This window comes from Bos taurus, chromosome 4 (assembly GCF_002263795.3).
Source record: "Bos taurus isolate L1 Dominette 01449 registration number 42190680 breed Hereford chromosome 4, ARS-UCD2.0, whole genome shotgun sequence".
NCBI classification, from domain to species: Eukaryota; Metazoa; Chordata; class Mammalia; order Artiodactyla; family Bovidae; genus Bos; species Bos taurus.
In genome coordinates this window covers 98,325,835-98,347,594 of record NC_037331.1, presented here as the reverse complement: position 1 = coordinate 98,347,594, position 21,760 = coordinate 98,325,835, and the positions used below count along the sequence as shown (strand labels likewise).

At 42.4% G+C, this 21,760-nt stretch overlaps 1 protein-coding gene across 1 annotated transcript in view; it reads right to left on the bottom strand.

Moving 5' to 3' along the window:
- BPGM (bisphosphoglycerate mutase) overlaps positions 1-21,760 on the bottom strand; it is a 31,383-nt gene that overhangs the window by 5,567 nt on the left and 4,056 nt on the right. The window contains 1 exon segment of the mRNA NM_001035402.2: positions 12,253-12,902. Coding sequence (NP_001030479.1) covers positions 12,253-12,853 — 601 coding nt within the window. The 5' untranslated portion in view covers positions 12,854-12,902.

Sequence of the window (21,760 nt, the reverse complement as noted above, 5' to 3'; positions counted from 1 at the left end):
AAGTTTGATGGTAAGTCAAAGGAGTAACTCAAAGCCAATATGGGAAGAAATCTTAACAGCTTAATTCTCTGCACACAGGACCGACTTCAAAAAATCAAGACTGTATCTACAATGATTCCCCTGACCACTGAGCAGGAACAGGAACCATGGACAGTCATGAAGATCCCCACACAGATATACAGCACTACCCCTCTGCATTCTATCAGCGGTGGCTGAGCAAATACTCACTTCTCCCACCAGGATTGTAAGGCAATGTTTTAGCCACTCTTGTGATGCTCATGCTTTTGAACGGGGCCTTATGCAAGAATTTAGTAATGTTTGTTCAACTGTAAGGAATTTTATCATGTGTTGGCTGCTGGAATCCAGAAATTTTTTTAGCTTAATGATCCGATATTACAACTATATGAATTAAGTAAAGGCTGTTAGGAATAGAATGTTAACAAAAACTCTAAGACATATAGTCTGTACATATAGTCCTCAGAGGACTATGTCGGAGGTACAGTACCGGCCAAATTTCAGGAGATCGAAACGGAGACTCACAGTGTGCCTCAGAAGTACAGACTTTGCATGTCCAGGTCCAGGTGCTGCATCCTTGCACCAAGAATATATGGCACCTGACTTAATGGACCCTTGGCACATGGCCGAAATGAATGAACCTGAACTCTCTAAGCTTTCAAATTAAATCTAGTCCCTTACTGTTGAAGCTTTCACTAAAGATTGTGATTCCTTTATTACCTTTTTAAGGAAAAAAAAGAGAGACGGTCAAAAAGGCTGAAGAAAAAGTTATTTGTATTTAGTGCACAAACAGCAAATAACTGAAATTAAATTTGTCTACTATATATTTTCTTTGGTTTTCTCCAAAGTGTTTGCCCAAAATCTTTGAATATCAGGAAACAAGAGAAAAGATGTTTGGGGAGACAGATCTATACAGGACAACGTGCGCGTGCGTGCTCAGCTGCTTCAGTCGTGTCCGACTCTTTGTGACCTCGTGGACTGTAGCCTGCCAGGCTCCTCTGTCCATGAGATTTTCCAGGCAAGAATACTGAAGTGAGTTGCCATGTCCCCCTCTAGGAGATCTTCCTGACCCAGAGATCGAACCCATGTCTCTTGTGTCTCCTGTATTGGCAAGTGGGTTCTTTACCATAAGCGCAACCTGGGAAGCCCTGGGAAACCCCAATTACATGATGCATATTTTTGGGAATTAGAGAAAGAGGGCAAAACTCCAATCAAATTATACAAATGGGAGGTGCCAGCCGCGCCCCCCTTCCTTTTCCCAATCACATCAGTCACAATTAAAACCCCACTGACGGGGACTTGTGATGAGAGTTCTGTATTCTTCTGTTGCCAAAATAAGAGCTGACACAGATTCTGAATTTCATATATGTTCCACCTACTTTTAATTTTCTTTCTTTTAGGTTTGAATGCTATCCATGTACAACTTAAAAGACTGGCCAGGGGAGAATTAGAAATTGGTTATTTGAGTAGTGTAACATGATGATAACATAACAGCCTCTGATTTAGAATAAGGCAGAGAGTAGAATCCATCCTACATCTAATTTTATAGTTAAATGCTTTACAATTTTAAAAAAGGAAGGTTTCTATAAATCAATAAGAGAAAGTGTAACCATACCGCTAGATAAGCATTTGCTTCACAGAAGAGAGGCCTGACTTTGCTACTTCTGAAAATATCCCACAAAATGCCAAAGGTGACTGGTCAGTCAGTCCCTGTCCCCACAGCAAGTCCCAGCTGACCTTTCCTCCTTAAGTCTCTAATTTCACTTCATCATTCTTTGCCTTGTTACGTGTGCAGCTGCACACAGTTCTTCAGTGGGGCAAGCCCATCTTGCATGCCACTTTTACTCCAAACTTGAAACTGCCTAGTCCTTTCTTGAACCCAGACTAAACAATCCACTTCCGCTGGCAACAGGCAGACTACATCCAATGCTTCAGTTCAGTACCTCGCTTCTCCTCCAATGTGGGCCTTCAGGAAACAAACAGGAAATGGCTCTGCCAACCACAGAGAAAGAAACACACACCCGTCTGGAATGCAAAGGAACAGGGAGCTATTAGATACTAAGCCTGGGCTAGGAGTCATCGTGGTAGTAGCTGGTGAGAGGTGGGCCCTGCTGTAATCTCGACTTCTTAGTACAGCATGGGTGGTTGTTTATGCTGTTAAAAATCAATAAAGCAGTCCTTCATGTAGAGGTTTTCTTACTATATAGTATTTCATATATTTAAGTCTTTCTTCTGAAGGAATTAAGAACTACTATAAAGTTCAAAGTAAAGCAGTCCATGTCACTATACCAAACAGAAAGCCTTTGCACAGAGAAGGAAACTATCAACAAACCCAAGGCCAGCATTCTGAATGGGGAAAGATACCTGCAAAGTGATACATCCGATAAGGGGTTCATATCCAAAGTAGACAAGGAATTCAAACAATTCAGCATTAAAAAAAAAAAAAGCAACCTGGGCAGAGGACCTGAATAGATGTTTCCCAAAGGAGAAATGCAGATGGCCAACAGACACATAAAAAGACGCTCAGCTGTACTAAACATCAGGGAAATGCAAATTAGAACCACAGGGAGATACCATTTCATTCCTCTCAGAGTGGCTATCATCAGAAAGACAACAAATAACCACTTCTGGCAAAGGTGGAGAAAAGGGGACCCTGTGCACTGTTGGCAGGACTGTAAATTGGTGCAGCCATTATAGAAAGCAATATGCAGGTTTTTCAAAACATTAAAAATAGAGCCACTATGCTGCTGCTGCTGCTTCACTTCAGTCATATCCGACTCTGTGCGACCCCATAGACGGCAGCCCACCCGGCTGCCCTGTCCCTGGGATTCTCCAGGCAAGAACACTGGAGTGGGTTGCTCTAATAATTTCACTTCTGGGTATTTATCCAAAGAAAACAAAAACACTAATTCAAAAAAAAAAAAAAAATACACACAAACCAATGCTCACTGGAACATTATTTATAATAGTCAAGAAATGGAAGGAACCTAACTATTCATTGATAAATTAATGGATAAACAAGATGTGGTGCATATACACAATGACACATTACTTAGTAATAAAAAAGATAGCTTGCCATTTGTGACAATATGGATGGATCTACAGGGTATTACACTAAATGAAATCAGGCAGAGAAAGACAAATACCATGTGATCTCACATGTGAAACCTAAAAAACCAACCAAACAAAACAAATGAAAACAATCAATGATTGTTCAAATGAAAATTTAAAAACATGACTTACAGGCTTCCCTGGTGGCTCAGTGGTAAAGAGTCCACCTGCCAATGCAGGAGACATGGGTTCAATCCCTGGTCTGGGAAGATCCCACATGCAGTGGAAAAACTAACCCCATGCATCACAACTGAGCCCACGTGCTGCAACTCCTGAAGCCCACGCACCCTTGGGCCTGTGTTCCACAACAGGAGACGCAGTGCAATGAGAAACCCACACACTGCAAGGGGAGCAGCCCCCTCTCGCACAACTAAAGAAAAGCCCATGTAGCAGCAAAGACCCCGCACAGCCAAAAATACATTTTAAAAATTAAAAAAACATGATTTGGCTATACTAAATAGCAGAGTAAGACATAGAAACAAAGCAAAACAAAATACCGAACCACAGTTTTCCAGTAAGTTCAAACACTTGTTCTAATTCCTACCAGAAACATGTATGCAAAATGCCCAGAACTGTGTTTAGCGCACAGCATGAGCTCAAAAAAGGGCCATCTCATATAGCTGTACCAGGGAGTGTCATTCACAAACCACAATGTAAAACCATAATAATATAAGACTCAATTAGTTGCATGAAATTACCTTTTTATACTTTACTTGCCAAAGATACTCAAGTCAGCTTCTCATAACAGTATTCCAAACAGAAAGATCAAGGGAAGGGCTACTTTTCAGGAAAAAAATTAAAACAGCTCAGGTGGTAAGTATCCTGTGGACAGAGGAGCCTGGTGGGCTGCCGTCTACGAGGTTGTACAGAGTCAGACACGACTGAGGCGACTTAGCAGCAGCAGCAGGTAGTAAGAGGAGACTCACTGAACTGGGTTTGGGCTTTGTTCACTTATCATGGTCATGGCTAAGCCCTGAGGTCTGTCTGGGTTTTACTTTAATTCAACAGCATCTGCCTTCTTTCCCACAGGCAGGATTTGACTGACTTTAGGACAGAATCAGGAGAAGAAATTGGCAACCCACTCCAGTATTCTTGCCTAGAGAATCCCGTGGACAGAGGAGCCTAAAGGGCTGCTGTCCATGGGGTCGCACAGAGTCGGACACGACTGAGCGACTTCACTTTCACTTTTCACTTTCATGCATTGGAGAAGGAAATGGCAACCCACTCCAGTGTTCTTGTCTGGAGAATCCCAGGAATGGGGGAGCCTGGTGGGCTTCCGTCTATGGGGTCACACAGAGTTGGACACGACTGAAGCGACTTAGCACCAAATATTTGAGAAACAAAATAACATCTTAGGAACTTTCTCCATTATCAGGGTACGTACAATCTAGAGTAGATGAGTAACACGTGTACACTCTTAGCCAAAAGATCTTAAGGCCCTTGGAGACTTCAGGGCAGACCAATTTCCCAATTAGTTCCGTGACTGGCTTATCCTTCTTTCCAATCCAAAGTTACAATAAGGTATTTGTATAAGACAGTATGCTGTCATTGATTCTCTCAGTTATCGTACTCTGCCCAACAGAAGGCAAGATGCTTTAAGTGTGTCAAACAATTTAAGAACAGTATGGGGGAAAACTGCCCACTTCCTTGAAAGATCCTGTTTGAAGGGGAGAATTTTACAGAAACATATCTAGAAAACAGGACTAGGAATCAGATCAGTCTACAACAACATTCATTGTTACCTTTGTGACCAATGCAAAGAATTTAGCAACTTTTGTACTTACAGGGAATAGGCAATCGGGTCACACCCATTTCAAAGATTCATTCTTAATACAGGTGAATAACCTTTATAATAAATGACCATATAATTTATCATTCAAGCTGGGGCACTTCAGAAAGTGAAAGGAGATGCTGTGAATAACTGTACTAGGGTAATAGACATTAGTCAAAAACAGGGGGATGTATAGAAATATAAATTCACAGAAAAAATAAATTAGCAATTAAGATGGTAAATTTTATGGTTTTTCAAAAAAATATCTTCACTGTTGCGTGAGGGCTTTCTCTAGTTGCAGCAAGTGGGACCTACCCTGTAGTTCTGGTGCACACACTTCTCATTGTGGTGGCTTCTCTTGTTGCAGAGCACAGGCTCTAGGCACATGGGCTCAGCAGTTGTGGTGCATGGGCTTAATTGCCCCCACCACATGCGGAATCTTCCTGGGCCAGGGATTGAACCCATGTCCCCTGCACTGGCAGGCAGATTCTTAACCACTGGACCACCAGGGAAGTCCTTTACATTTTTTTAACACAATAAACACATATAAACACAAATAAATTGGCCAGTCATCTTTTTCTATTAGAAAAATCTTGTATTTTCCCCTTAAAGTAAGGGGGTGTGTGCCTCTTGCTCAGTCATGCCTGACTCTCTGCAATCCCATGCACTGTAGACCACCAGACTCCTCTGCCTATGGAGTTTTCCAGGCAAGAATACTGGAGCAGGTTTGCCACTTTCTACTCTAGGGGATCTTCCTGACTCACAGATTGAACCCTCGTCTCCTATATCTCCTGCATTGGCAGGCGAATTCTTTACCATTGTGCCCCTTGGGAAGCCCTTTAAATAAGCGAGATTCACTTAATTTTTGGAATCTTGGAAAGTCAGTATCTGAATTCAATTTGTTGTTGCTCAGGGGCTCAGTTGTGTCCGCCTCTGTGACCCCACAGGCTGCAGCACGCCAGGCTTCCCCGTCCTGCACCACCTCCGGGAGCTTGCACAAACTCATGTCCACTGAGTTGGTGATGCCATCGAACCACCTCGTCCTCTGTCATCCCCTTCTCCTGCCTTCTATCTTTCCCAAATCAAGATATTTTCCAAATTCAATAGAATGTTTTTTTTTTTTTTTTTAGATTGAGAATTTATCAAGTACCACATGAAAATTAGGTTTCCTAACCTTCCAAGAAGATCCACCAGCAAAGCAGGAGACCCTGGTTAGATCTCTGGGTTGGGAAGAACCCTTGGAGAAAACAATGTCTACCCACTCCAGTATTCTTGCCTGGAGAATTCCATGGACAGAAGAGCCTGGAAAACTATAGTCCATGGGGCCACAAAGAGTTGGACATGACTGAAGCGACTAACACGACACATGTAGCCTTCATACATGAACTCATGAAGGTTAATGACATATAAAATAACTAATGTTGGTATTCCTATTTGTGAGCATATACATCTACAATAAATTTTTTAAAGGGCTATGATCTCACTAAATTATCAGAAATGACATGGAAGAAATAAACACTTTCTTCTGATCTTTAAAAAGTGACTTATGCTTAATTCTTGGAGCTGTGGCATAGAATACTTGGATCTTCTTTTTCAACATACACTGTAAGAGAAATTTTAGTAGAGGGAATTAGTGTTTAGAGGATTCCTAAAACAAGAGATAACAAGTATTTATGATGTGACCCTAAAGCCTAGTCCAGTCTATTTCCAGCACGTGAAGTCCTTTTCTTCCACGTTAGGCATGGACGTTACTACAGGGAATCTTAGCAACAGCAAAGAACCTTGATGAATCTTAACAACAGTACCACCAGGGGGTACTATAGACCAAAAGGGAACAAAGCTGTTCTCCTCCCAAGGATCGGGGAGCCAAGATCACAAACCACTCTTAAGACTTCCTCTGATTCATGTCAATGTATGGCAAAAACCACCATAACAATGTAAAGTAATTAGACTCCAATTAAAATAAATAATTAAATTAAATTAAAAAAAAAAAAGACTTCCTATGGACAAACTGCAATCTTCACTCATTTGCTTCCCCAGCTATTGGCTTGTGCCTAATGATATATTCTGGTTTTTCTGCCAATTTTTTCCCCCTGAATGTCTGCCATACTTCCTGGTTACCAATCCCACCATTTCTACCTTCCCTATCTCCCTTCCATATACCTCCCTTGTCTTCTCCTGCAGACAACAGCCAGCCTTATACCTTTCTCTACACGTACCTTCTATTCTTTGTATAACTGACCTCTTCGAGCATGAACACTGCTGTTTTAAATCAGTTATTCCCCAAATGAAAACATTTTTTATACAGCTTGTTTACAGTGATAGGGATAGGAGTTATAATTTAAAGTTGCTCCTACTTCATTAATCTCTGAAAGGTAAGTTCAGTTCAATTCAGTAGCTCAGTCGTGTCCAACTCTTTGCGACCCCATGAATCGAAGCACGCCAGGCCTCCCTGTCCATCACCATCTCCCAGAGTTCACTCAAACTCACATCCATCGAGTTGGTGATGCCATCCAGCCCTCTCATCCTCTGTCATCCCCTTCTCCACCTGCCCCCAATCCCTCCCAGCATAAGAGTCTTTTCCAATGAGTCAACTCTTCACATGAGGTGGCCAAAGTACTGCAGTTTCAGCTTTAGCATCATTCCTTTCAAAGAACAGCCAGGGCTGATCTCCTCTAGAATGGACTGGTTGGATCTCCTTGCAGTCCAAGGGACCCTCAAGAGTCTTCTCCAACACAGTTCAAAAGCATCAATTCTTTGGTGCTCAGCTTTCTTCACAGTCCAACTCTCACATCCATACATGACCACTGGAAAAACCATAGCCTTGACTAGACGGACCTTTGTTGGCAAAGTAATGTCTCCACTTTTCAATATGCTATCTAGGTTGGTCATAACTTTTCTTCCAAGGAGTAAGCGTCTTTTAATTTCATGGCTGCAGTCACCATCTGCAGTGATTTTGGAGCCCCCAAAAATAAAGTCTGACACTGTTTCCACTGAAAGGTAAGTTAGTTCCATACAATCCATATTAAAGGAAGAAAGACCTTCACAAGAAAAGTTAATTGAAGCCTAAGAACAAATGCCCACTAATTTCTCACTCAGTCGTGTCTGGACTCTTTGTGACCCCATGGACTGTCGCCCACCAGGCTCCTCTGTCCATGGGGATTCTGCAGGTAAGAATACTGGAATGGGTTGCCATTCCCTTCTCCAGGGGATCTTCCCAACCCAGGGACTGAACCCAGGTCTCTTGCATTGCAGGTGGATTCTTTACCATCTGAGACACCAGGGAAGCCTCAGTAATGCCTATAAATCCATTTCTGCCCCAATGGTCAAAGCTGCGTTTTAATTTTTGTATTTATTCTATACTCCACATCCATGCACTTCTCCTTTGTTACCTGTCACTTCCATGTATTTGCCCCAAACTACTGCTTTCCAGGGCTATATCAAATCCTCTCATTTTTAAATCTCATTGATTATTTTGTAGCTTTAGTAATTCACATACAACTGACCCATACAACTGACCCATTGAACGTACACAATGGCTTTTAGCATATTCAGAGTTGTGCAAACATCACCACAATCAGTTTTAGAATATTTTCACCACCCCAAAAAGAAACCCTGCATGTATAAGCAGTCACTCTTCACTCCACCCTCTTCCCCTCCAACTCAGTCCCAGGAGACAAACAATCTATTTTATTGTCTATATAGATTTGCTTATCCTGGAGATTTTATACCAGTACAATCCTACAATATGTGATCCTTTTTGATTGGGGTCTTTCATGTAATAATGATATCGAAGCTCATCCACATTATAGAATGTTCACTAGCTATTTTTTAATGCCGAATAATATTTAATTGTATGGACATACTACATATTTCATCTGTCCAGTCATCCACTGATGGGCATTTGGGTTGCTTCTACATTTTGTCTTTTATGAATAATGCTGCTTTGAAAGTTTGTGTACAAGTTTTTGTTTGGACATATGTTTTCATTTCTCTTAGGTATTGTTATGCACTTAACTGTATTTCCCCCAAAAAACGTATGTTGAAGGTAACCTCCAGCACCTCAGAATGTGATCTCACTTAGAAATGAGTTTTTATAGAGGTAATCATGTTAAAATGAGGTCACTGGGTTAGGCTCCAGTCCAATATTTTGGGTATCCTTATAAACAGGAAAATTTGGACAAGATGCAGAGACACACAGGTAGAACCCCAAGTGAAGATGGAGGGTTGCACTGATGCATCTACAAACCAGGAATGTTACGGATTTCTGGCAAACACCAGAAAATGCAAGAGGCAAGACAAGATTCTCTCCTACAGCCATTAGGGGGAGCAGGACCCTGCCAATACTTGATTTAGGACTTCCAGCTCCCAGGACTGTGAGACAATTATTATCTGTTTTTCTAAGCCACCCAGTCACCGGCCCTTTGTTACAGTCACCCTAGGAAATGAATACAGGAATGTATCTAGGGGTAGAACTGTTGGATCACTGTTTCACCATAAAGGAACTGCCAGATTGTTTTCTCAAAAAGCTGTATCATTTGGTTGTTTTCAATAAATTATTAGTGATTTCAAAACCTCCCTCAAATACAGTCAGCTCTTCTGTGTGTTACCTTGTCCTTGACGAGTAATTCTCTCTCCAACCCCCCCAAGATGGCAATCCTCCTAACCACCATTTATTAAGCCTTCCCATATTTTTCAAAAAAGAATAATAACATGGTTAAATTACCAATGCACTAATAGAAGGGGGTATTAGAGTAAACTATAGTTGGGGCTGTAGAATAATCTAAGCACTCTAAACGTTAAGACAGGCAAAGAGTAAGTAGTACCAGACAGCAGGAAATTGTCTTTAAAAGGAGGATTTCCAAGCTGAGACGGGGAAGAGAAGAGGATCCATAAGGAGATGATAGCAGTTTCTTGAACGAAGGGAATCTGGCCACAGAAAGATCTAAATTCCATCTCTGGAAAAAAGGAATTAGTCTGGGGAGAAGAGAATATATCTTCTGGAAGAAACTTTGAAATTCTGAATTTTGGTTTGTTGTTCTCCTGAAAGGAGCCTCAACTCTTCTTCAAACAATAAAGTACTATAATAAACCCAGTAATGATGAAGTTATATATACATATTTAATCAAATATCTGACTATTCTGAACAAGGAAGAATAAAACTCTTTATACAGTTGAGTAAATAAGATACACATACATACCCACACATAAACAGATCAAGCACCATGCCTGGCCAATAAAGTTTTTAACAGCTAATAAAGTCTATAGATTTCAGATCTCTGCACAAGGAATGGATGTCAGGTATACGAGTTACGACTTGGCTCTTGGCCATGTTATAAAAATTAGAGGGGAAAAAAACACATGCTAAAGGTTTACATTAAAATCTCATAAAGATCACTTCATTTTGTTAACAATAACCTATTTTCATTTATTTCATGTGCAATGTCAACCTTTTCATTTTTCACAACCTCGAATAGAAAAGCAAAGCAGAATGAAAAGGGAATGTTGGAGAAATACATTCTAATGCCAGTGAGCTAACTGCTGACAGTGACAAGAGACAGGAGAACACCAGACAGAGCCCATCACACAAAATGCACAACCATCAGGATTATTTGGGAAACGAGCGCATCAAGGCTGTATATTGTCACCCTGCTTATTTAACTTACACGCAGAGCACATCATGCAAAAAATGCTGGGCTGCATGAAGCACAAGCTGGAATCAAGAACGCAGGGAGAAATATTAATAACCTCAGATATGCAGATGACTCCACCCTTACGGCAGAAAGCAAAGATGAACTAAAGGGCCTCTTGATGACGGTGAAAGAGGAGAGTGAAAAAGCTGGCTTAAAACTCAACATTCAAACAACGAAGATCATGGTATCTGGTCCCATCACTTCATGGCAAATACATGGGGAAACAATGGAAACAGTGACAGACTTTATTTTCTTGGGCTCCAAAATCACTGCAGATGGTGACTGCAGCCATGAAATTAAAAGACACTTGCTCCTTGGAAGAAAAGCTATGACCAACCTAGACAGTGTATTAAAAAGCAGAGACATTGCCAACAAAGGTTCATATAGTCAAAGCTATGGTTTGTTCAGTAGTCATGTATGGATGTGAGAGTTGGACCATACAGAAGGCTAAGCACCAAAGAATTGATGCTTTTGAACTGTGGTGTTGGAGAAGACTCTTGAGAGTCCCTTGGACTGCAAGGAGATCAAACCAGCCAATCCTAAAGGAAATCAGTCCTGGAAGGATTGGTGCTGAAGCTCCAATTCTTTGGTCACCTGATGTGAAAGCTAACTCATTAGAAAAGACCCTGATGCTGGGAAAAATTGAAGGCAGGAGGAGAAGGGGACGACAGAGGACAAGATGGTTGGATGGCATCACCAACTCGATGGACGTGAGTTTAAGCAAGGTCCAGGAGACGGTGAAAGATAGGGAAGCCTGGAGTGCTGCAGTCCATGGGGTCACAAAAAGAGTCGGACTCGACTGAACAACAACCGGGATTGTTGAGTGAAGGGAGAAAGGAGAGAGAAAACCCCTGAAGATGTTACAGTGCAATCACGGTGCCCCAAACTGGTGAGCTCGAGTCCTTCAAAGAGTTCATGTTACTTAAGAGATAGGTAACAACAGTACTTTCTAGAACACAACATCAAGGAATTAAAATTAAAGCTACTGATTATCTCTAATAAGCCATCATTTTCTTTTCCTTCTCCTGAACTTTCTCCCAGTCGATGACTAAATCTGGTCTGGAAAGAGAAGACTGGAACAAAACAATTATCCAGGAAACCTACGTCTGAAAATACAGCAATGGTTGTTTAAAGCTGGAAGAACATGAGCAAGACTAAAATCTATATAATTTTACTTATCGTGAAACACTAAACAACCAACAACAAAAAAAATGTACCTTGCATACCATTTCTACAGAAACCTCTTCCCTCCCCAGCCTCCTCTTACCTGGTTACTACAAAAGACACATAATCTTTTAAATCAGTGCTTCTCAAGCACTTGGAGAAGCCCAAGCAGCAGTATCAGCATCACCTGAAAATTCTTTGGAAAAGCAAATTATGGAGCCACACCCCGGGCCTACAGGCTCCAAGAGTGGGGCCAGAAACCAGGGGTGGTCCAAATGCTCCCTCCCTTCAGGTGATTCTGAGGCTTCCTGAAGTTAGAGCAAATAATACAAACGTAAAATACCCAGGATTTCTGATAGAACAAAACAATCCTTAAACGGCTGAAGTGACAGAAGGTGCTAGGGAAGGAAAGTCTATAATGTAAACTGTGCATTATTAGTTTAGAAACCATGTTCTTTCTAGACTAAGACCTGGTTAGTAATAGCATGAAGATGGTACCTTCCAGATATTTCAGGAGTGCCCGGCAGCTATTTCCATGAGCAGATATCAGAACGGTTTTACCACGCAATACTTCAGGAGCAATCCTCTCATTCCAATAGGGAAGGAGTCTCTCCAGAACATCCTTTAAGCTCTCGGATCGTGGCAGCTGATCCAAAGGCACATCACACACTTTATATTTCCGGTCGTTGTAGATTTCATGGTAGTAAGGATGGGACTCCTCGATGGGAGGAGGGGTCACGTTGTAGCTCCTTCTCCACAGCCTCACCTGCTCCTCGCCATGATTCAATGCCATCTGCTCCCTGTTGAGACTGATCAAGGCTCCGTAGTGACGCTCGTTGAGACGCCAGGAGCTCTCCACAGGAACCCACTCCTGCCCCAGCTCTTCCAGGATCAGCCAGGCTGTGTGGATAGACCGGTTCAGGATGGATGTGAACACGAGATCAAACTCAAAGTTTAGTGCTTTGAGTTGCTTCCCACAGTTCCGCGCTTCCTGTAGTCCATCACTGTTGAGTTTCTGATCCACCCAGCTACAAAAGCGGTTCTCTTTATTCCAGGCACCCTCTCCATGTCTTAACATAATCAGTTTGTACTTGGACATATTGATGGCTGAGCTTCTCTAGGGCCAGTGTTCAGTGACAACAATATATCTAGATGGAGAAGAAACAAGAAGTATGAAAGTTATATGTTTCATTCAAATGACTACCTGGGAGTGGAAGCACAACTTTCCAACAGCAAGTTTCTAAAATACACTGGAATGATTCCTTGAACTGTTTTGACATCAGGCATCCAGCAACTCATACACACTATGGCACATACGGGCAGAGTCTACAGATAATTACATGGAACCTAGTTAGCTGACTTAAATTTTCTGATGGTTAGATAGTATACATTAATTGGATGACATAAAACAACAGAACACTTCATTCTAATGGCATGCTACATTTCCATCAGATAAAAAGGCAGTTCCTGCTTACAGAAGAGACAATTTAATAGAATGAGTTGTACATGTCTAAAATGATGACTTTAGAACTGGGAACTCCCAGCTTTGAGAAGCTGATTCAAGATTGAAGGAACACCCTTCTCATTCTGTTTTCCCTCTGGTGAAGAAAGAAATATTTACAGTCTTATCTTATTATAGAAGTTATTAAACATGCTAATTCAATAAACCACATTCAGCTGGTATGTAAATCACCGAGTGGAGAAAACTGGCTCTTCAATGCCATAGTCTACACCACACACACAAGAAAATCTAAGTTTCAACATTTAAACAATACTAAGATGATTCTGAAAGAGATGGAAATACCACACCACCTGATCTGCCTCTTGAGAAATTTGTATGCAGGTCAGGAAGCTACAGTTAGAACTGGACATGGAACAACAGACTGGTTCCAAATAGGAAAAGGAGTACGTCAAGGCTGTACATTGTCACCCTGCTTATTTAACTTCTATGCAGAGTACATCATGAGAAATGCTGGACTGGAAGAAGCACAAGCTGGAATCAAGATTGCCGGGAGAAATATCAATAACCTCAGATATGCAGATGACACCACCCTTATGGCAAAAAGTGAAGAGGAACTCAAAAGCCTCTTGATGAAAGTGAAAGTGGAGAGTGAAAAAGTTGGCTTAAAGCTCAACATTCAGAAAACGAAGATCATGGCATCTGGTCCCATCACTTCATGGCAAATAGATGGGGAAACAGTGGAAACAGTGTCAGACTTTATTTTGGGGGGCTCCAAAATCACTGCAGATGGTGACTGCAGCCATGAAATTAAAAGACCCTTACTCCTTGGAAAGAAAGTTATGACCGACCTAGATCAGATCAAATCAGATCAGTCGCTCAGTCGTGTCCAACCCTTTGCGACCCCATGAATCGCAGCACGCCAGGCCTCCTTGTCCATCACCAACTCCCGGAGTTCACTGAGACCCACGTCCATCGAGTCAGTGATGCCATCCAGCCATCTCATCCTCTGTCGTCCCCTTCTCCTCTTGCCCCCAATCCCTCCCAGCATCAGAGTCTTTTCCAATGAGTCAACTCTTCGCATGAGGTGGCCAAAGTACTGCAGTTTCAGCTTTAGCATCATTCCTTCCAAAGAACACCCAGGGCTGATTTCCTCTAGAATGGACTGGTTGGATCTCCTTGCAGTCCAAGGGACTCTCAAGAGTTTTCTCCAACACCACAGTTCAAAAGCATCAATTCTCCAGCGCTCAGCCTTCTTCACAGTCCAACTCTCACATCCATTCATGACCACAGGAAAAACCATAGCCTTGACTAGATGAACCTTTGTTGGCAAAGTAATGTCTCTGCTTTTGAATATGCTATCTAGGTTGGTCTAAATTTCCTTCCAAGGAGTGAGCGTCTTTTAATTTCATGGCTGCAGTCACCATCTCTAGTGATTTTGGAGCCCCCAAAAATAAAGTCTGACACTGTTTCCACTGTTTCCCCATCTATTTCCCATGAAGTGATGGGACCAGATGCCATGATCTTCGTTTTCTGAATGTTGAGCTTGAAGCCAACTTTTTCACTCTCCACTTTCACTTTCATCAAGAGATTTTTTAGTTCCTCTTCACTTTCTGCCATAAGGGTGGTGTCATCTGCATATCTGAGGTTATTGATATTTCTCCCAGCAATCTTGATTCCAACCTAGATAGCATATTCAAAAGCAGAGACATTACTTTGAGCAACTGAACTGAACTGAAGATGATTTCAACCAACCTTAGCATTCAATATGGTAGTCACTTAAATAATCTCTCACCTGACTCAAGATGACAGTTTTTGGCAGAAATAAATCTGGATACAAAACAAGCTATCAAATCAAGCAGCTGAGAGATGCTGCCTGTAGGAACAGATTACCAGAAGCAGGTCTGCAGGAGTGAGAGGAGCACACAGATAGGGAGGCCACAGCTCCTCCTCGTAACCCTTCAGCTGTCCTATCCATGCCAGCCACATCGCAGAGGAAGACTCTAGTAAGGTGGGACAGGCAACCCTAGAGTGTTTCTGAACCCCCTAACTGAAGCTGCTAGCCCAGAAATCTGGACCCACTCAGTCCCCTGGAGAAAATCTGCAGCCTGGCTGCACCAGCCTGCCTCACTGGCCTTTCACTGGACACATCCACACTGACAAATGCTACTCGGTTTGTGCACCCAGCACTTTCCACACCAGGGGGCACAGATTATACAAACATCAGGGCCTGGTATTCTGCCATTCTTGGCAAGTTCCATGAACTGGAGATACTCTGTCCCACTTAACCTGTGATTCGCCCACAGTTATATAATAATCAGTGATGAAGTTAATTGGAATCTGGACCTAATTTCTTCCTTTCTTTAGTTAATTCCAAGAGATTCTGAAGTCGGAGGAAAGTCTTTACAACAAAGCTTCCAATTTCAGAGGGTCAAGAGCGGACCTGAGGGAGGAAGCAGATGGAGATGATCTGCAAGTGGTTGAAAGGTGACAGCAGTTAGGTTTATGACCTTCCCTTCTCATCGGGCGTCAGTGAAGTCTGACCTTCATTTAGTGCATTGCAACAGGGAAGCATCAGGTTATTGGAAGAGCCTGGGCTCAGGACGCAGGTGAAGGTACCTTGCAGAGCCGAGACTTTCCAGAGGGAGAACGATGCCTCTCCCCTCAACCCAGATGGGCATCAAGGGGCAGAAAACTCAAAATGGGATGAAAGGCAGCTAGGCAGTGTTTGGCTAGGTGATTACTGGTACCTGGAAGTGGAGTATCCATGAAACGAATGAAGCTCAAGCTTTAGGGCCCCTCACTTGAACAAGCTACTTCTAAGGTGCTGGGAGAGACCAATTAATGAATTCACATGGATGAGAACATGTATGTGTGTTTAATCAGCAAAACAAAGACACTTGGGTATTGTTTTTTTGAACAGCCCACCCCAATCCACTAAGTGCTAGAAGCTTCTGGCCCATCAAAAACTGGATTCATGCCCATGCAACATTTTATTTACTGCCCTGTTTTTGGTGGTGGTGCTGGAGGGGGATGGAGAAAAGAGAAGCTGTCAATGGTTCTCTACCTCAGCCCTTACTGTGTCTTGTCAAGCAAGAAGCTCCTTATAGCAAAGAAGTTATTTTTCACTTCAAATGAAGAGTGTGATGCACAAATATTGTAGGCAGATGCACCTCTTCAACGTCTTTTGATGATGAACTATTCTGAGGGGGAAAAAAGTGTAGCAATATCATAAACACTCAGGCACCTATCACAAAGCTTTACAGTATTTTAATCAGCTCTATTTGTTTACTTTAAGAAATAAGACACTTTCTGTTTCTTCCCTCTCAAAATATATACACTGGAGCAGAGAAATAGTGCTACAGCCACAAAGACTCTACAAATACACCAGCCCCTTATTATGGTGCACAGAGGGCAAACACAGGGTAAGATACTGAACTGGAGCCATCTACTTCAGGTCAATAAAGTCCCTTCCCTCTCTCCTCCTTGCTATCAACTAACCTTTGCCATTTAATTAATGGCTGAATATTTACAAAGGAACTATTGAGGTTTACAGCTTGCAATCTTTATGATTCAATCTCTGTGGGAGCTGGTAAGCCAAGTGTTTACCAACAAATACAATACTGCAGTTTCATTTAAAGTTTCAGGCAGGGGCTGCAGATCTGTGCAGGGCTGCAGGGGTAGTGGGAACATTGCTGAACTGCAGAGAACATATGTGCTTCTCTGATGGATGCAACTCATGCACATTGACACATGGATGGAGCATCTGTATAATCTAGTCTTGCTGAGCTAAGGGTACCATTCTAGAACTTTTCTGGAGAACACAGAGAAGCTGAGGGCTGCTGGAAACAGAAGACTGGAGAGAATGCAAGACTCAGACCAGAAAAAACTTGTGGATTCTGTTTTGAAGAATAAATAATTTTTTTTTTTTTTTTGGTAACATGATCATTTCAGCTTAGAAGCTCATAGGAAAAATGAAAGGAGTAACTACTACTTAGCTCCAGCCCATTTCTCTGTGAGACTGAGGAACTGAGGTCTTCAATTTTCCAATTTTCAAAAGAACTGGAAATGTAATTTCATGTGATATCTGATACAAATACTAGCAACTAACTAGAATACATTTTAAAAAACATGAGCTAAACAAGACCTGTCTGAGGGTAGCTTGAGTCTGCTAGTGTATGACCTGTGACTTAAAGGGGAAGTTCCTCCAGATCACAGGTGAATGGGAAGCCCCACCCCCACCTCCTGGAGCTGGGCAGAGCCCAGGCCTCCAGGCTCTAATCTGGGCCCTTTCTCTGTGGTTGTCCAGTGCACTTTTTCAAAGGACAGACCTGCTAATCCCCACATATGCCAGGCTCCCTTGTTCCCGACCCTCCTTTCACCAAACCTTTGCCAGTGCCTTGCAGAGTCCCAGCTCTGTAATCAAACTCCTACTCAACTTTGGACTCTTCTGGAATGTTTCCTCCAGCTCTCAACATTGACCAAACTGAAAATGAACTGAGCACAAAACTATTTGCAGGTGTCTGCTTTTCCCTTTAGCAGGGTTATTTGTGCCTCATATCCTGGGGTGGAGGCAGCCGATGGTCAGGGTCCTGCTCCCTCCCTCTTGATGGTACCGCCTGACCAAATGCCTCCACCCCCACCATCTTCTGGGCAGGAGCAGGGAGCTTTGATTCTGAGAGTCGTGCAATATTCAGCCATAGTTATCTTACCCTCATGTATTAGCTACAAACTTCCTGAAAATTGAGTACCCTGTTTAAAACCCTCAAATTACTTCCTGTTGATCTTAGGACAAAACTCAAAATCCTTAATGTGACCAGTAAGGCTTTGGTTTTATTTCCTTAACATACCATGTTCTTTCTGGCCTCAGGAACTCTGCATACTCTGTATTCTACACAGAACCCTTACCCATCACCACCTCCCCTCTGACTGCCACTTCAATCTCACTCTGGTTTTTGGACCCACTAGTCAACAGCTGTGTCCAATCAAAATGTAATTCAAGCCACATATAATTGGCTTTTTAAAATTGGTCATTTTAAACTTTCTAAAAGTCATATTAAGCAGAAAAAAGTAGGTGAAAGTTTAATAATTCATTTTATTTAACCCTTTAGTTTCAAAGGATTATCATTCTAACATATGATCTATATAAAATAATTAATGAGGTATTTTTTTTTCTTAGTAAGTCTTTGAAACCTGATCTGCATTTTATACTTAAAGCACAACTCACTTTGAACTAGCCAAGTTTCAAGGGCTCCATAGCCACCCATGACCAGTGGTTACTATATTGAATGGTGTGACTATAGCGCTTAGTTTAAATGTTATTTCCTCTAGGCTGGTGGTTTCTCAAACTTTAATGTGCACTGGAATCACCAAGAGAACTGTTTCAGATTACTGGGCCCCATTTCCACAGCCTGAATGAGTAGGTCTGGGGTGGGTATAACAAGATTCCAGGTGATGCTGATGCTGCTGGTTTAAGGATGATGCTTTCAGACTTCTGTGTATGCCCTTCTTTCTCACCCATTGAAAGTGGTGAGGTGCCTTCCCAAGGCCCCCTGCTTTATGACATTGGGTACAGTTGTGATGGGTCACTGTGACGGATCGCTTGTTCCCCGTCCGTGTGCCCTGTAACCTGCATTAGAGCTGATGACTCACTGCCTATCTCTGGAACCCAGCATGACTCTTGACACATACTAGGTACTTAGTAGGTGTGTTGACTGAATCAAAGACAAGCAAAAATGATTAGACTGTGTAATAAGGCTAAGCGTGGTGCAACGAGTATTCAGAATCGTGTCCAATTCTTTGGGACCCCATGGACTGCTGGATGCCAGGCTCCTCGGCCCATGGAATTTTCCTGGTAAGAATATTGGAGGGGGTTGCCATTTCCTACTCCAGGGGATCTTCCCAGCCACATCTCTGACATCTCCTGCATTGGCAGACAGATTCTTTATCACTATGCCAGCTGGGAAGTCCAGTAGTTTTTGTAGTAACTGCCAAAGCATAGTACAGTCAGTGGGGAACATCTCTGGCAATCCAGTGGTTAAGACTCCACTCTTCTACTGCAGGCAGTGTGGGTTCCATCCCTGGTTGGAACTGAGATCTCACATGTCACATGGTATGGCCAAAAAAACATATCAACAGTCAGTTGGCAGGTCCAAGATGTTAGGAAGATTTAACTCAAGAATTCCAATGTATTTTATGGCAAAGGCAGAGCCAAGAACAATCATCCATCATATTTTTGTATCTGTTACAGTTTAGCATGTTCCTAAATGGCCTTAACAATATGCACAGAGAAAAGAGATTGATTTGTTCAAACACACAGAGGCACTAAATGAGACTGGAGCTGTCATCCAGGCCCTGTGCCTCTGACACCCATGCTCTCTCTACCTCATCATGGAAGACTTGCGAGTCTGGGTGTGAGCATCTAGGCTCACTTGGCTTCACTTCACAGGAGCATCTCCAGTCACAGCTTGTCTCTCCAACCCAGGCAGACATTTCATGAGATGCTCACAAACAAGGTGAGTATAAAGGAGGGCTCGGCGTGTAACTGCTCGTGTGAACCTCAAGGCACAATGTCAAATCAGGCACCAGACACCCCCAACTTAGAAAGAGGGGCCATGCTAAGAATTAAAAACTATTCTTTTTAAAGGTGCTCATTTATCCTCTCAACAAGGGTTATTGGCACTTGAATTAAGCGCTGATTTTCGTCAACGATTTACTTCATACCCCCAAGGGGCCACACAGGTCACTGAGTGACCACACTTCAGGGTGCCTTCCTTTTTAAAATATGATGTGGCTCAAAGGAAAAAAATACTAAGCAAACATATCTTTTACATGACTCTGCATCTCCTCTTCCTGCCCCTTCCTCTTGGCTGTTTTTCCCTTCCTTCTGGCCATTATTTTTTTAGTCGTCTGACACCTCCCTTGTACCTTGCCCACTCTACTGAAACAGTCTCTCAAAAGACTGCTGATTAGTCACTTCTTAGTAAGTGGAGACCATCTTCATTCAGGACTCCCACTGCTTTGACCCCTCTGAAGCTAAGCACTTCCATCAAGGGAAGAAAAATTCTTCTAAGACTTCAGGGCTGCATTTCTCCCACCTCTTCTACTGTTACGTCCTGGTGCTGCCCACCTGTTGGCAACAGTACTAGGATGGTGAAGCATGTATCATCAGGTACCTTCCCTACCCAGGGATTGAACCTGGGTCTCCTGCACTGCAGGCAGATTCTTTACCATCTGAGCCACCAGGGAAGCCGGTATGACGCCATGGCCACTACCTTTCTTGGAGTGCTCATCGTGTGCTTGGGACGATTTGAATTCTCAACCACCATTCTATGGACAGGTTACTACAATTACTCCTATTTTATAGATGCAGAAACTCAGGAGAGGCTAACTTGCCCAAGAGGACAAAGACTGTAAGTGGCAGAGCAGGAGTTCAATATCAGGCCAGCCTGGACCGCAGTGCCTATACATACGCCCTGACCCACTCTGCTTTACTACCATATTGGCGCCCAAGGCTCTGTCTTCCTACCCTGGAAACCCAACTTTTCTCATGACTTTAATTACATTAAAATGGATGATGCATCCATTGACAGCCCCAGATACTCATCAGTCTGCCCAGTCTGGTCAAACAACTCATTCTTCAAACATATGCTGCAAATCTCATTTGAACATGGCATAAAGCTAGGCCTGGGGGGAACAGAGAATCGAACTTGAATGATGCCTCCAAGGGACTAATGGGGGGAAAGTGACGTGTGTGTATCACGACAGCAGAAAGTAATCCACAGCATGAGAAAGCACTTGATGTATAAGGGAGACGGAAAAGGAGTTTTTTTGTTTTTTTGAATAATGCTTCGTGGACATGGCACTATTTAAGCTGGATTTGAAAGGATGTTTAAGATTTATAGAAAAAAGAAAAGGAATTCTGGTCTAAGGGAACAGTGAATAGACGTAAGGGAATGGGTATTTATGGAGAACCATTCAAACTGGTTTGCCTAGAACAGTCTTGCTTTAGACCTGTTTCCCCAACATAATTATTATAGGGCCCCTTTCACACTTGAAAGTCCCATCTAGAAAATTATATGATCACCCTATACTAAGTATAGGGTATAATAAGGAAGTAGGAGGACACTACTCTAGAAAGATAAGGCTGAACAGTGGCCCTGAAAGGACATTGTGCCAAAAAACATAGGTTATTCTGCAAGTACTGGGACATCATTAAAGCTTTAATAATGTGTATTTTAGGAGGATCAGGCAGCATTTACAAGTAAGGGAAATGTATGTGAATACTTATGAATCTTTTGCAACTATTCTGGCAACATTTAATGAAGACCTGGGGCAGCATAATTGCTGTTGAAATGGGATGAAGGTAATGATGTGAGAGACACTCCAGCTTAGCTGGAGGCAAAAAAAAGGCGGGGGCAACTTTTTCTGTAAAAGGTCCAAGAGTAAATTTTTTAGGCTTTGTGGGTGATATGGTTGCTCTTAAAATCACTCAATTCTGCCACTGTAGCTGAAAGCAGTCATAACCAATGCATATATGAACAAATA